General features: G+C 43.1%; 1 protein-coding gene across 6 annotated transcripts in view; it reads right to left on the bottom strand.

Annotated features, from left to right (window-relative positions):
• PATJ (PATJ crumbs cell polarity complex component) overlaps positions 1 to 16,826 on the bottom strand; it is a 179,515-nt gene that overhangs the window by 79,524 nt on the left and 83,165 nt on the right. For all 6 annotated transcript variants that reach the window (XM_069981340.1, XM_069981334.1, XM_069981337.1 and 3 more), the window contains 5 exons: positions 11,189 to 11,260; positions 10,933 to 11,110; positions 10,146 to 10,256; positions 8,155 to 8,208; positions 3,538 to 3,652 (listed from right to left, as the gene is read on the bottom strand). In XM_069981340.1, coding sequence (XP_069837441.1) covers positions 3,538 to 3,652; positions 8,155 to 8,208; positions 10,146 to 10,256; positions 10,933 to 11,110; positions 11,189 to 11,260 — 530 coding nt within the window. The remainder of the gene's footprint in view (positions 1 to 3,537; positions 3,653 to 8,154; positions 8,209 to 10,145; positions 10,257 to 10,932; positions 11,111 to 11,188; positions 11,261 to 16,826) is intronic.

The raw sequence follows: 16,826 nt of genomic DNA, 5'->3' as shown, positions 1-16,826 counted from the left end.
ACCTGTGGATAGGGTGGCGCTGTTTTAAACTGAAAGTGACCATCCATCCTTACAATACAAGGATGATGAGAACTTTGTATTATTTAAAGCCAGCCCATCCTAACCCAATTCTCCTTTATACATAATTATTTTTTGTTGAAAAAGTAAAAAGAAAACACAAAAACAAAGATGATGTGAGTGATCCTCGCACCATTCACGTCTATGAATTTCAAATAAACTTTCCAACAGTGACACCCGGTGGTAGAAAATAAGAAACACACCGACAGGAGAAAAAGCTCAAAGTGTACAGTATGTTCTCACATCAAATCTAGAATTTTTCATGTCACTTTGATTCCTTTTTGCCGGTTTTGGCTGATTTTTAAGTTGATTTCAATTCAACAATCAGCAAGCTGCTACTGATGGACAGGAACTGTTCAGAGCAGCAGCAAATCCCCATAGAAAACCATCCCTGCTCTAAACAGTTCCTGTCTCGGACAGAGGTGGCAGCAGAGAGCACTGTGTCAGACTGGAAAGAATACACCCTTTCTGCAGGGCATATGGCAGCTGATAAGTATAGGAAAACGAGATTTTTAAATAGAAGTAAATTACAAATCTATATAACTCTCTGAAACCAGTTGATTTGAAAGAAATAGATTTTCGCCAGAGTACCCCTTTAAGGAATATTAAACTTTGAGAGATATGAACTCTGTAAAGAGCAGAACACAACATGGAGGACTACCAGAATAAATACAGAATAATATGACGGGCTTTGGAAGCATTCTTCACTAGAAGCATAACATAACACTTCCACAATATGGTGCAGTGTAGTCACTGAATGGTAGCACAGAGATTCCCTATAGCTGTGTATTACACAGTCATAGGGACACTAGGTGCCTTAGGGGCCTATTCCACAAGAGCGAAAATCAGCCGAATCAGCCCCATTCGGCCCGATTCGTCCGATTTTCCCTCGGTGGAATTGAGAGAATGATCAGCCGATGATCGTGTCATCAGCTGATCGTTCATTTAGGTTCAGACCTAAAATCCAACAATTTCAGCAGAACCATACATTGTCCGGACCGCAGGTCTTCTTCTCCCGATCCCACGCGGCAGCATCGGCTTCGGAGCGGGGCTGTCTGAACTGACAGGCCGCTAAGCCAATCACTGGCCGGAACTGCCGCGGCCAGTGATTGGCTGAGCGGTCTGTCAGTTCAGATAGCCCCGCTCCGAAGCCGATGCTGCCGCGCAGGATCGGGAGAAGAAGACCTGCGGTCCTGACAGGTAATGTATGATACAAGGGCTGCAAGGACATCGGTAACGATGTCCCTGCAGCCCTTGTTTCACAACCTTTGGGGCCGTGGAATAGCCCCAGTAAACGAGCGCCGATCCAGCAGATCGACGCTCATTTACGTCGTTGATCGGGTCCTGCTCGTTCGGTGGAATAGGACCCTTACTCTCTTGGCATATATATAAAGTGTAAAGGAATTTCACCAGTCAATGGTTACCTTAGCTCCACACTGCCACCTAATGGTCATAACCGGTACTTTACATGTTCACCCAAAAGAGCCAAAGTCATTGGCAAATGTGATATAGGGTGCCTTCACACCTACCGTATCACAGCAAAAAATCCGCTGCGGATCCGCAGCAGATTTAACTAAATGAATGAACACAGCATCAAATCCGCACTTACAAATCTGCTGCGGATTCGCAGCGGATTTGTAAGTGCATATTTAATGCTGAGTTCATTCATTTAGTTAAATCTGCTGCGGATCCGCAGCGGATTTTCAGCTGCGATACGGTAGGTGTGAAGGCACCCATAAGGTGTTTTATACAGTATAAGTAAAATTGCTAAAGTGCTACATCCTTGTTGCAGTTTTTTTTAACTAGTAAACATGTTAAAAAGTTAAACAATAGCTTAATGAAATAAATAATCTAATAAAGCAATTACAGTGGTACCTTGGTTTAAGATTAACTTGGTTTAAGAGCGTTTTGGTTTAAGAGCTTACAGTTTTTCAAAATTGTGACTTGGTTCAAGAGCATTGCTTTGGTTTAAGCGCTCCCTGTACTGGGTGGGAGGGAAAGTCTGGGAAGGGCACGGCCAACACAGGGTGGTCTACAGTCCTGTACTCCAACCCAGTAAGTCTCCCTCACCTTCCAAATCATAGCAGATCTACTTCAGGCTGGGGCTCCCATCAGGGGACAGGACTGTGGAGGTAATCTCTTCATAGCTGTAACCCCTCTCTCCCTGGACAGAGAGTGCTGCATGTATGTGCCCACATCTGCCCTGCTCATTCCTTTATGCTCCCTGCAGTCTCTGTCAGCCCTTGTGTTTCCCATCCTCTCCATTCCTGCTATAATGTGCCTGCACTCACACTCAGCTATACACACTGCAGCTGCTATAATGTGCCTGCACTTACACTCAGCCATTCAAACTGCTGTATATAAAGTTTCTGTCTCTATCCTCCTGTGAATCTCTGTAAATCTCATTAAAGGGGCATTCCTGCATAAGAAAATAGAGCTATCAGCCCAAGATGTATAACTTACTAATATAGTGTAATTATCCTCTGCAGTCTCAAGAGTCAAGCACCACCCCATCTAACCAGCCCTTACAGCCTAATGAGACATTTAGGGAAGAATCAGAGTAAGCAGAGCGGGAAGGCTGTGATGAAAAGCTTAAAAAAAAAAAATGCATTCTGGGTATTGTAGTGCTGACCAACTGCTCAACCAGGAGGCACTAAGTATATCTCACATAGGAAGAGACCAACATTGGGAGCAATCTTTTAATTTCAGTGATGTCAGCACGGTAAGCGGGCTAAGGAATGGTCATCATGGTGAGGTGTACATGGACTGAATATGCACAAGACTCTTTAGAGTACAAACATAATGGGGAAAAAACTGTTTTTAATATCTCATTTCTATGCAGATCCGATAACATGAAGTTACAGGCCCAGAGTCTGAGGCCACAATTCTAAGAGCGATAATGGTCATAAAGAGAGAGTGTGGATCCAAATTATCAGCCATATCCTTGTCCTTTATAGTGGTGGTTATGTGTGCATATGTGTAGACATTGATGTTGTTGGTTATTTGACTGTACAGAGTCTCAATGATATCAGAAGGGAACGTGAGGTCATCAAAATCTCTCAGTATATTTGTAAAATTATCTTTCTAGATGAATAAACTTATCTGGAGGACTATACATGCACAAGATTACATGGCAATAGGTTAGAACTGAGATGGATAGATAGATAGATAGATAGATAGATAGATAGATAGATAGATAGATAGATAGAAGATAGATAGATAGATAGGAGATAGATGGATAGATAGGAGATAGATAGATAGGAGATAGATGGATAGATAGGAGATAGATAGATAGGAGATAGATAGATAGGAGATAGATAGATAGATAGGAGATAGATAGATATATCGATAGATAGATAGATATATCGATAGATAGATAGAAGATAGATAGATACAAAATAAACAGAGAATGTAAGAAATAGATATCACTATGACATAATGAGGGAATAGGAAAAAGGCCACAACATAATAGCCTCTTACCATCGCTGTCCACAACATCAGGATCAAACCCAGGTGTTACAGGGCTGGGGGAATCTCTATACGGAGGAGGAAGCTTCATTGGTGGTGGAGTGCCAGCAGGTACAGGAGAGACGCTCTGCAGAGAATATAGCAAAAGGGGGGGGGGGGAAGAATTTTACTTTCTGTTCACAAACAGTCTGGTGAAAAACCATAAAAAAAAATTAAAAAAAATTTGAAAAAAAATAATGCAAAGTGTGGAAAGAAGTAAATGTAAAATGTACAATCTTGAAAATATACAGTGGCCAAAAGAAAACAAATCTGCATTGCCATTGAAGAAGACCTGTCCTCTCTCCTGGCCTGTCTGCTTCCCGTAAATAACTATTCTGGATCCTCAGCATTGGGCAAATGTGACTTTTTTTTGTTTACGCCTAAACATACATAAATTGACAACAGGGCGTTACCAAGTCCCCTTCCCATAGTGTTGATCAGAGCGGGCAGTCACACTACATAGGGACAAAGCCCTTTGAAAAGAAGAATTGTAACAGTTCAGTTTCTTGGTCAAATTTATTTAGGTTGTGAGAGGGAATACGAGAGGGTTGGCAAAGCTGAATTCTAAAAAAACAAACAAAAAAAACAAAACAACACACACCGCAAAGATTCCATCAGGTCCATTTGACCTCAAAGCATATGTTTTGTTATAACCATAAAAAAAAAAAAAGAAAAGAGTAAAACCATGGTATAATATTGAAAATAAATGACAAAAAATATATATAAAAATTATAATGATCAAAACACTAGAAAAAGAGATTTAAAAAAGCAAACAAACAGAAAATGTCATTGTCAGAAATGCTATAGTAAAGCCAATATACATAATCCCAAACACACAGACATATAGCAGGGACAAGAAATCACCATTATCATATGAAAAGGTTTGTGTTGTGAAGCTATAACTATACAGATACAATCCCTCCGGGTTACCTGGCAGAGCCGCAGGCAGTGGGCGCAGTAAAACCGCCGAGAGTCACCGGGATTCAACATTGTGTCCTTTATGGAGAATAAACTAAAAAGCCCACAGCCCGGGTCTTGTATTTCTCATGTATTGGCTCTCAGGACGGCCGGATATATTTGGACACAAATAAAAGGATTTATTTCATTATGCAATCGATCTCGCTGCTAATAGCAAAATGCACTTATGGAAAAAAGGGAATACGCTGTAACAAAAAGCCAGCGAGGCCGGCCTGGAAGTCAGAGAGTATACAGGATGAGAACATCACGTGCAGTCCTGAAAATGGTCACATCCCCCCAGACGATAGAAGATGCTGTAACGAAAAGACTGGAACCAAAAAAGTCGGAAGGTGCAACATAAACAATGGTAAAAAAAAAAAAAATTGTATAAGGTCGCTGACTGGTCTTAATTCTAATATTACAACCCATTATACCAGTGTAGCCCAACCTGCGGCTCTTCAGGTGTTTCCACTGTCAGCCATGTCAGCTCTTATAGGGCTACTGTTTCTTTTAAATAGTCACATAGTCCTCACTCTTAGGCCCCGTTCCCACTGAGCAAAGGTAGCGGAATTCCGCGACGGAATTGTCCGCCGCGAAATGCCGTTAGCCTCCCGCTCATAATGGGAGTCTATGGGAGGCGCGCGCTCCTGCTCTATACGCGCTGAAGAATGAACATATTCATTCTTCAGCGCGGACAGGGCAGGAGCCCTACCGCTACCTTTGCTCAGTGGGAACGGGGCCTTATTATTCCTGGAAGACACCCACGATGACACAACCCTGTCTTCCCATGGCTCCGAAGGAGAGCCTGCTTGGGTTTCATATAGAAGTGTCCCAGACATTTCAATGGCCCATGGAAATAGGGAAAGAAGCAAAGCAATGGGCAAAGGGAAAATAGGAACCAGATATGCCATTGGGTACTGCCTAGGAACATTGGAACTGAACATGCTACTAGTCACCAGGAAGAGCAGAACTTGACATGTCACTGGGGACCAGTTAGTGTTGATCCAAAATGAAATGGTACCTGGTAGAGCAGAACCAAAAAGGTCTCAGGGTACTGAAGAAAAGAGAGCCATTCACATTACAGGGCACCAGGAGGAGGAGAAACAAACATGTCACTGGGGATCGGGAAGAGTGGCAGACCTATCTCACTGGGAAAGGCAGGGGGGAAAACGAACATATATGCCACTGGGCATGAGAAGAAAGGAACAAAAAGACCTCAGGGTACTGGAGAAAATGAGAACCAGGAATGTCATGGGTCACTGGGGTAACGAGAAACAAACATGTCACTTGGCACTAGGAAAACTGGAACCAAAAAAGTTCTCAGGGTACTGAAGAAAAAGAGAATCATTCACAATACAAAGCACCAGAAAAAGAAGAAAAACATGTTACTGGGAATCAGGAAGAGTGGAAGACCAATCCTACTGGGAAATGCAGGGAAACAAAAACAAAACAAATATGCCACTGGGAACGAGAAGAAACCAAAAAGGCTATAGGGCCCTGGAGAATTCGAGAACCAGGAATGTCATAGGGCACTAGGGTGAAGAGAAACAAACTTGTCACTTGCACTAGGAAAAGTGGAACCAAAAAAGGACTGGGCACTGGAGGGGAAAAAAAAACTACCTTGGGTACTGCCAGAATGGAGAAACAAACATGTCAAAGGGACTTGGGGAGAGCAAAAATGTCATCAAAACAATTCTGGCCACAAAGAGAAGCAGAACCAAACATGATGCTGGGCACTGGAAATGCCAACTAAATAAGCCTGTGGGCACCAGGGTGAGGAGACACAAACTTGCCACTAGAACTAAGCAATCAAACAAACACATGAGAACCAGGAAGAGTGGAACAAGAAAAGGTCACTGGGTACTGGAGAAATTGAGGGGAAACAAGAAAAGGGGAACCAAATATCTGTGGACAAGGGGAAATAAACCTGTGATGGGGCATCAGGAAGACTGGAACTGAACATGCAACTGGGCACCAGGAAGAGTGGAACCACAAAAGGCCATTGGGTACTGGAGAAAGAGGGGAAACAAGCATGGACACCAATAAAAGGGGAACCGAGTATGTCTCTGTGGACAAGTGGAAATAAACCTGTCATGGGGCATTAGGAAGAATGAAACCAAAAAAGCCCATTGGGCACTGGTGAAAATTGAGGGAAGAGGAGAAACAAACATGGACACCAAGAAAAGGGGAACCAAATATTTATCTGTGGACAAGGGGAAATAAAACTGTGATGGGGCATCAGAGAGAATGGAACCAACATGCCACTGGGCACCAGGAAGAGTGGAACCAAAAAAGCCCACTGGGTACTGGAGAAATTGAGGCACGTCACGTGGCATTGGGAGGTAAGAAGCAAACATGTTTCTGGAGAAATGAGGAAATGAACCTGTGATGGGGCACAAAGGAAGCAAATACCCGATATAATAACCATCCAACACACAAGTGAAGATGAAACAACATAAACATAACCGTTTTGCATTGCTTACACCTGTATAGGGCGCCCAGCCAAAAAACAGCATTACGCTGCCAACTCACACGCTGTTATGGCTCTGCACCACACAACGGACTAACTAAAGCCTAAGGAGGCTGCAACAGTTGTGTCTGGATTCCATCCTTATTGTTCTGAATTTTCATCTAAAAAAAAAAAAAAGTTTTCACATTCTAAATCAAAAACTTGAATTCTGATCAAAAACATCACAACAAACAAATATCTCAAAAAGGTTAAAAGAAAAATTAAAAAAAGTATAAGGAATGTAACAGAGTCACGAATCTCCAGCGTTCGCTAAGTAATGAATGGCATGCAATCAGGCGGCTGATTAGAGATGATAATTACCGGGGACCGGAGGCGGCCGCTGAATATCAATGCCGCACTTTGGGAAATAATTTAATTGAATAAGTTCTTGTTTACTTAAAAGTGAGCGCCATCTGGAGAAGCCTGCGAGGTGCCGAGCAGCAAAAAGAGGAGGAAAAAAAAAAAAACACAAATAAAAATAAAAATAAAAAAAATAAAATAAAAATGAAACAAAAAAAAAAAAAAAGACAAATGGATGAGAATAACTCCAGATAATTACAGTGCAGTAACGATCGTGATGATTAAAACTATTAGTAAAATAGCCGAGACACAAAGCAGAAGATGTGGCGCTCATTTGTAATGATTAATTTGATGTGTGATAAACAGTTAAAAAAAAAAAGTGTATGGCAGAATAGTGAGTGCAGCTCTGGGGTATAATACAGGATGTAACTCAGGATCAGTACAGGATCAGTAATGTAATGTATGTACACAGTGACCCCACCAGCAGAATAGTGAGTGCAGCTCTGGAGTATAATACAGGATGTAACTCAGGATCAGCACAGGATAAGTAATGTAATGTATGTACACAGTGACCCCACCAGCAGAATAGTGAGTGCAGCTCTGAAGTATAATACAGGATGTAACTCAGGATCAGCACAGGATAAGTAATGTATGTACACACTGACCCCACCAGCAGAATAGTGAGTGCTGCTCTGGGGTATAATACAGGATGTAACTCAGGATTAGTACTATAGTGGGAAACTTCAAAAAGTCAAAGTAGATGTAACTTAAACATTGACAATAATGTAACTTCAGGGCATTGGAGAACGATCACTATTATTTACCTGTGGTCTGGACTCTGTGCCCCCCTTGTTTGATGGTTTCACAATGGAGAGCAGCTGAAATACACAAGTAATAACATTTACAGTCAGATGAGGTTACAGATTTAGGATTTGCTCACATCAATGTTTTTGGCTTCTTCCATATTACACAGGAGTCAGATGTTACATGGTAGGGAACAGCATTAAAAAATATATATCATACAATATGAAGGAGAACTGGCTTCATTTTCTGCAATTTCAGGCTAAACCTACCATAATGTGTGATTGGACGCTACGAGGTATGTGAAATTTTGCAAATAGATTATTATAAATATCAAGAATTTATTAAAAAAAAAAAAAAAAAAAAAAAAAAAAAGGGATTGTCCAGCATTAGAAAATTATGCCTCTCTTGCTGTCAGGTTATGTTTGGTGTTACAACACAGCTTCATTGATGGGGTTGTCCAGCGAAAAAAAAAAAAAATCTTTCAAATCAACTGTCAGAAAGTTATATAGATTTGTATATTTACAAAACCTCAAGTCTTCCCATACTTAACAGCTGCTGTATGTCCTGCAGGAAATGTTTTATTTAGATTCAGAAACAGTGCTCTCTGCTGACATCTCTCTCAGAAACTGTCCAGAGCAGTAGCAAAACCCCATAGAAAACCTCTCCTGCTTTGGACAGTTCCTGTCTCAGCCAGAGGAGTGGGCAGAGAGCACCGTGTCTGAATGTAAATAAAACACCACTTCCTGCAGGACATACAGCAGCTATTACAGAGTATGGGAAGACTTGAGATTTTTAAATAGAAATACATTACAAATCTATATAAAACTTTTTGACACCAGTTGATTTGAAAGAAGAAAAAAAAAAGTCGCTGGACAACCCCTTTAAGCTGCAATACCATAAACTGAGGAGGAGTGGTGCTGTTTCTGAAAGAAAGCAGCTATGATTTTCCAATCCTGGACAAACCCTTTAAAAATCTTCTCTTACTCTATGTATACCGTTCCCACAGGGATATTATTTTACATTACTTAGCAAGTCTACACATAGCTTAAAGGGGAAGTCGGGGCAAAATTATTTTAAGATATGTTTTTGCCGAACTAAAGTCATGAAAATTACTAATAGACACTTATTATGGGAAACGCACCTATAGTGCATTTTCCCTGCACTTACCACAGCATGGCGTGCTCATTTTCTCTGTAAATAGAGATGGTCCAAACAGAGTTCGATTCAGGTTCGTACGAACCCGGACCCTCTGTAATGATTCCAGCTGTCTGGCCGCTCCGCGCAGTGGGCGGATCCAGCGGGAGGACCGCCTGGAAAACTGGGATACAGCCATAGCCATAGGCTGTATACCAGTTTTCCAGGCGGTCCTCCCGCTGTATCCGCCCGCTGCACGGAGCGGGCAGACAGCGGGAATCCGATGCCGAGAGTTCGGGTTCATCCGAACCCGAACCTCGGCGGGTTCGGACCATCCCTATCTGTAAAGTTGGTGACATCACGTCACAACCGCTGACACCTACTGTAGCGGCAGGAGTCGGCAGTTTATGTGACGTGAAATCACCAACTGAGATCTGAACACGCCATGTTGTGGTAAGTGCAGGGAAAATGCACTATGGGTGCGTTTCCCATAATAAGTGTCTATTAGTAATTTTCATGACTTTTGTTGGACAATAAAATATCTTAAAATTATTTTGCCCGGACTTCCCCTTTAAAGGGACCATCAAAAACCGATTCATCGCCACTCTGGACTCTATAGCCACTCCTAGGAATCCTGTAATTTAAAGGTCTCTGCAGCAATAAAAAAACACTACTACTACCTCCTTTCCAAAGCAGCACCACTCTACTCCACAGGTTGTCTGTGGCACTGTAGCTCATCTCCATTGAAGTAAATAGACCTGAACCATAATACCAAGCACAACCCAGGGACAAAGGTGGCGCTGTGTGCAAAACAGACGCTTTGTTCTAATCTTGCAGAATCCCTATGAGACGTGGGCCTCTGCCATTCACTACTCACCCGTGGTGCAGCTGATAAACTTTGTATGACAAAGACAACGGGGTTTCCTGCGTTTTTAATCGCCTCCACGGCTTCATCGTGTGTAGCGTTCTTCAGATCCACGCCGGACACCTGCAAACAACATTCAGCTTGATCAGATCAATGAACCTGAAGCAAATACTGAGAATGTATACCCTGAATTACAGAAACGGCAATGTGCGGTTTATCTTCTGTCAGCTACACCAGACGTGATTTTTTATGGCTGACTATTAGGACTGTGTTGGCACAGCTAAAATCGACACAGACTATGCTTGTCCAGGCTTAGAAAAGCAGGGCTACTTTCTTACAGAAAGAGCACCACTCTTGTCCTCAGTTTGGTTGCAGTATTGCAGCTCAATCACATTGAAGTGAATAGAGCTGAAGTTTAATACCACATACAACCTGAGGACAGGGGTGGCACTGTTCTTGCAAGAAAGTAGCTTTGTTTGTTCCTAATCCTGGATAACCCCTTTAAAACAAGCATTATGTGTACTATTTTTTTTTTTTTTTTACGGGAAACCACATTATGGTATATTTACCTGACGGGAAAATAAAAAGTGACGTATCTGTTTCGCCTTTCTGTCCCAATTATAATAAAAAATACATTAGGCAGCCAAAAAGTGGACTGGACCAGTTATAACAGTTGGACCCCCACCAATAGGGCATCCCTATCAAACAGCTCCCCATATCTCAGCTCCTGTGTGTGGGACACAGTGAGGTGAGGATACTGGGTTTAGCTGCAGTCACCCATTGGGTTTTTTGCACTTACTTCCAGGATTTTATCTCCCGTCTTTAGCGCCTTGGTCTTTCCCGACGGACTGTCCTCCAGGACCTGCTTGATAAATATTCCCTTCAGCTCCTCCCCGTTTTTCAAGCGTTTTATGATGTTTTGTCCCCCGACTATACTGATCCCCAGGGACACTTGGGGTTCTCTCCAAATCTCTACTCTGTGATGATGAGAACATAAGACATGGTCAGATCAGGTCAGCTGGAAGATACTAAGGTGGAGACAAGGCGTTACTTACACTCGGGGCGCCCCCCAGTGGCTGAATGTCGGGGTCTCCTCTCCTTCCCCTTCTTCTCGCTCAGGAAGTTCACTAAAAAAAAAAGAACATTCGGCATATTTAATACTTTAGCTAGGATCAGTGACTCCCGATAAGCTACAGTGTCTATCAGGAATCTATGGTAGTCAGAAATGTCAGTGCTGTCTCCTCAACGCCTCGTGTTATGCTTTGCACTGCAGCTCTGCTTGTTCAGACTGATGGCAAGTGGACAGAACCTGCATTCACTGCTCAATGGCTGCAAGATTTTGCCAGTAATGCAACAGTCTTATTCGCAAAATCAAGTAGACAATGGCTTTCCTATGTCTGTGCGGTAGCCAATTCGTATTCTGCAATGTGGGACCATATTGAAATCCTCCTGCAGTTTATGGAAACATTTAGGATTCCATTATCGTATCAATTACTGTTAAATCGTTCAAATGTAAATTATAATAGTTTTGTGTAAATGCAGGCAACAATCAAATTACCCACGAGAAATCGTTCACTGTTTGTTTGTTGTTAATCGTTCGCTGTCAGGGCCAGGACAAAGAGTAGGCCAGGGTAGGCTATGGCCTAGGGCGCCATCTCCTGCTGAATTACAGGGGGTGCAACACCTGCTCTCCTCCTCTCTCCTGCTTGGTTCTGGAGCTGAAGATAAGCTTCTGACCAATGTCACATGACGTCTGGAGCCAAGTCAACTGTAGTGACAGATGCCCCAACCCCCGCCACCTCCTGACAGAGACAGATGAGAAGTATAATCCTCTGCTCACAGACAGTGTCATCCATCCACTGCTACTGCTTTGTGGGTGAGTATATGTATCTATTTATCTGTGTGCGTGTGAGCGCTAATGGAGTGTGTGTTAGTGCTCATGTGTGGCTGAGGCAGAACTACAACTCCCAGCATGATCCTGTGTTGCTGTGGTAGAACTACAACTCCCAGCATGATCCTGTGTGGCTGTGATAGAACTACAACTCCCAGTATGATCCTGTGTGGCTGTGGTAGAACTACAACTTCCAGCATGATCCTGTGTGGCTGTGGTAGAACTACAGCTCCCAGCATGATTCTGTGTGGCTGTGGTAGAACTATGCGGCTTTCAGTGCCAGGAGGCTATACTGTATGTGGGAGCTATACACTCTCTGCCTAGGAAACCAAAACACCTTGTCCCGACCCTGTTCGCTGTCAATTCACATTTATTGACAAATCACTCAATGTAAGGGTCCATTTACAGGGAAAAATCCAAAAACCAAAGCCAGGAATGGATTTGAAAAGAGGAGAAATATCAATTTTTCCTTTATGACCTGATCTCTGCTTATAGTCTGTTTCTGGCTTTGGCTTCAAATCTTTGGCAGATAATCTGTCAGATAATCTGTGTAAATGGACCCAAATTGCACATCGTGCCTTCATTTGCTGGGATCAGATGGAGTAAACAAGCGTAGTAACAACCGAACGACTATTGTTCTGTGTAATAACAATTGTTTATAGTTAATTGTTAAAAATCGGTTAATCAAATAGGACCCTAAGGGCGCTATTACACGGCCCAATATTTAGGAGCAAGTACAAGCTGACCTGTCAGGTCAGCGCTGGCTTGCTGCTCGTTCCCCGTTCGCTGCCGACGCTATTACACGCACAGACAGCGAGCATGGAGGAGCGGGGGGGCCGCGGAGAGATGCAGGAGGGGCTGCCCAGACGATCTTTAGATCGACGAGGCGGCCCATAGAGGATAGCGGCGGTCTGCTGCTGCTCCTATTACACGGACCGATGGCCAGCATATCGTCGATGTCGTTGTTTTTATTCAACATGCTGAAAGGCAATGATCAGCCAACATTGTGCACGGAACAATTATCCAACAGAACGGCCGGTAATCAGCCAAGTACGGCCGATAACCGTTTCGTGTAATAGGGCCCTAAGGGAACATCAACATGAGATGCAAAAAGTTGGTTGCACATTTTGCCACAAAGAAAAAGGGAAAAAAATTGCATGTACATCTGGATTTTCAGCATTTGCAGCACATTTCAATGCGTAAAAAATACAGAAAGAACAGAAAACAGAAGTGGTTAAAAGCGTGAGAGGAAAATCTGCATTGTATCTCCTATGTGTGAAGTATACTCACAAATATATCCTGCAAAGTGAGATTACCAACCAGAAGGCCAATAGCATAACTATATAACTTGTAGAAGGAAAAAATATTTAAGAGATCAAACTTTATGTAACAGGACAAAAAACATTGTGGGTGACACCTGAGATATTTAAGGGTTTTTAAAGACGCGTAGAAGTGAGCAAATTCCATAGAAAACAAAGCAGACAGCGCCACCTACAGGCCACTGCCATTTATTACAGGAATGAATGAAGGGGACACAGGACCTCTGACCCCAGCAATGTCTTGAATAGCACCATGTTTTAATTTATGACACAACATTGAGAATGGGAGACCGCAGTCAGACCCCAATGATCTATATCCCAAAACCTGAAAATTACAATTTTAAAATTGTATTTGCCATTATTGAAAGCATACACAATAGAGGGCGATAGTCAGGAGAGACATAAGACTGCAACCAGCCTAGACAGCCTAACATACCTGTGGTGTACTTATAGACTGTAGGCTCTTTTCACATTGTCCAGTTTGCAAAGCATTCTAGACTAGATAAAATTGTAACAAACGCTCAGCTGTGAGCAGCACTGCTTCTCCTCAGGTCTTCTGCCTCTAAGAGTGGTATTACACGGAGCGATTATCATTCAAAAAATCGTTAAATTGTTCGGATTTGAACGATAATCATTTAGTGTAATAGCAGACAACGATTAAACGACCAACAAGAAATTGTTGATCGTTTAATAGAATCTGGACCTATTTTTATCGTTGATCGTTCGCAGATCGTTCGCATGTAATAAGACGTTATTCGGTCGTTCGCAGTAGCGACAACAGGACGAAAGCAATAACGATCATAAGTAACGATCATCGTTACGTGTATTTGGGTGAACAATTTCAGGCCGTTCGCCATAGCGGTCGTTCAAGTTTGTTTATCGTTAAGTGTCGAAAAATCGCTTCATGTAATAGTACCCTAAGGCAGGGATGAGGAACCTTCAGCTGTTGCAAAACTACAATTCCCATCATGCCTGGATAGCCAAAGCTTTGGATGTCCAGGGATGATGGGAATTGTAGTTTAAGCAAAAAAGTTTCAATTCAATGACAGCAAGCATGTTAGAAAGTTCCAGAACTCCTCATTACACAAATAAAATAAAAAAAAAGTCAACAAAGTTTCATGTCCCGATATATATATATATCCATCTCACAGACTGCGCTTCGCTACGGCAGGGACAGCCTATTAAGGCCCAACAATCCGTCAAAGCCCGGGATGCTGGTGGGGTTCAGCGAGCGGCTTCTGGAGTCTCGGAGATTCTCGAGCTGCCCTCCTGATTAAAAAATATAAGAAAAAAAAAACCTAACATAAAATGCTCCCCAGAGGAGATGAGACACTAAAAGTTGATTGGCAAAAGCCGTTAATGGGACTTCACAATATCCTTCGGAAACCCAATCCATCATTCCATTACGGAGTCAGAAGGAGCGAGCTCATTATATCCTCGTAAAATTATACGTCTCCTGAAATGATGCGAACGAAAAACACAATAACGTTTTATGGGCTCCCCCTTACAAAAGCCAAATAGATCAAGTCTCCGAATGAGTGATGGCGTTCCTCCACGAGACCCCGGCCCCGCGTCTACGCATCTTGTCTGACTATGAACCCCAATTCCTAAAATTGAAAACTTGCCAAAAACATTTCAGTCCAATAAGAATCGTAAAGTAACAAAAACTGATAAAATATTCGCAATTTACAATCTGTTTTATGTAACTAATGAAGTCCTAAAGGTACATCGATAAAATATGTCTGACAAGTGGATTTAAAGGGGTTGTCCGGCGATAAAAAATTATTCACAGAATAACACACATTACAAAGTTATACAACTTTGTAATGTATGTTATGTCTGTGAATGGCCCCCTTCCCCGTGTCCCACCACCCCCACCCGTGTACCCGGAAGTGTGGTGCGCTATACATTACCTCTCACGTGCCGACCACGGTCTCCGATCGTCAGCAGTGACGTCTTCTTCGTGAGTCCGGCGGATCTTCCCGAGTGCCGGCCGCCCTCTGCAGCGTCATCCGAAGCTCAGCCGCGATTGGCTGAGCATAACTGTGCTCAGCCAATCGCGGCTGAGCAGCTGATGACGTGGCCGCGTCATCAGCCGCTCAGCCGCGATTGGCTGAGCACAGTTATGCTCAGCCAATCGCGGCTGAGCTTCGGATGACGCTGCAGAGGGTTGCCGGCACTCGGGAAGATCCGCCGGACTCACGAAGAAGACGTCACTGCTGACGATCGGAGACCGTGGACGACACGACATGCGGTGAGTATAATGCACCACACTTCCGGGTCTAGCGTGGGTGGGGGGAAACACGGGGAAGGGGGCCATTCACAGACATAACATACATTACAAAGTTGTATAACTTTGTAATGTGTGTTATTCTGTGAATAATTTTTTATCGCCGGACAACCCCTTTAAGGAGTCTTCCCTATTAGTTAGATTTCTCGCCAATCCACATGATAGGTGATATATACTGGTGGGGATCCAAAAACTGGAATAGCCGAACCCAATGCTATCCTTTTCAAGTAGTGGAGGCAGAAGAACTGCCCCTCCCAATTGCAGTGTCCTGGTACCCATATCCCAGCCTACGGTCTACTAGTTGTGTGGCTAAGGAGTAAAGATTCAGCCACATGACACCCCAACAGGCTACTTTAATGTGAAGTGGTTAGAACTAGAGATGAGCAAACCTGGAGCATGCTCGAGTCCATCCGAACCCGAGCGTTCGGCATTTGATTAGCGGTGGCTGCTGAACTTGGATAAAGCCCTAAGGCTATGTGGAAAACATGGATATAGTCATTGGCTGTATCCATGTTTTCCAGACAACCTTAGAGCTTTATCCAAGTTCAGCAGCCCCAGCTAATCAAATGTCGAACGTTCGGGTTCGGATGGACTCGAACCGGAACCCAGTTCGCTCATCTCTAGTTAGAACCATTCACTGCAAAAAGCTAAAGTCCAACCCCCTCTCCTCAGGAGGCTAAAGCCTTAAGCAAATAATATAACTAAACTGCAGCATTACTCCACAACCAACTTCCAGTAACTTGGTACCATGTCTACAGTTCCTGTTAGAAGGGGTCAGAAAGAGAAGCTTTTACTTCTTCAAAGCCTCTGAACCCAATCCACTTTAACTCAATTTAGCCTCTTGGTGCCTCTGAACCCAATTCAGTACCAGCTACCCTGTTAGTAAAGATACTGTTTCAGTTGCTATCTTTGCTTTATTTTAGATCTGGGCTGTGTACATGGTGAATCATACGTGTTCACCGTATCGAGGATCTAGGCCTCACACCAAGCCTTAGGCCTTGATAGTTTTCAACTCCCAGCAACCTGTTAAAGCAAGTAAGTAATATGCAGCATTACCCTACCACCAGCTTCCAGTAACTTGCTACCATGTCTACAGTTCCTGTTAGGAGGTATCAAGCAACAGAAAGAGAAGCTTTTACTTCTTCAAAGCCTCTTAACCCAATCCATTACCAGCTACCCTGTTATTAAAGTAA

This window comes from Dendropsophus ebraccatus, chromosome 8 (assembly GCF_027789765.1).
Source record: "Dendropsophus ebraccatus isolate aDenEbr1 chromosome 8, aDenEbr1.pat, whole genome shotgun sequence".
NCBI lineage: Eukaryota > Metazoa > Chordata > Amphibia > Anura > Hylidae > Dendropsophus > Dendropsophus ebraccatus.
Note: the sequence above shows the minus strand (reverse complement) of the source record. Positions and strands in the feature narration are given on the sequence as shown.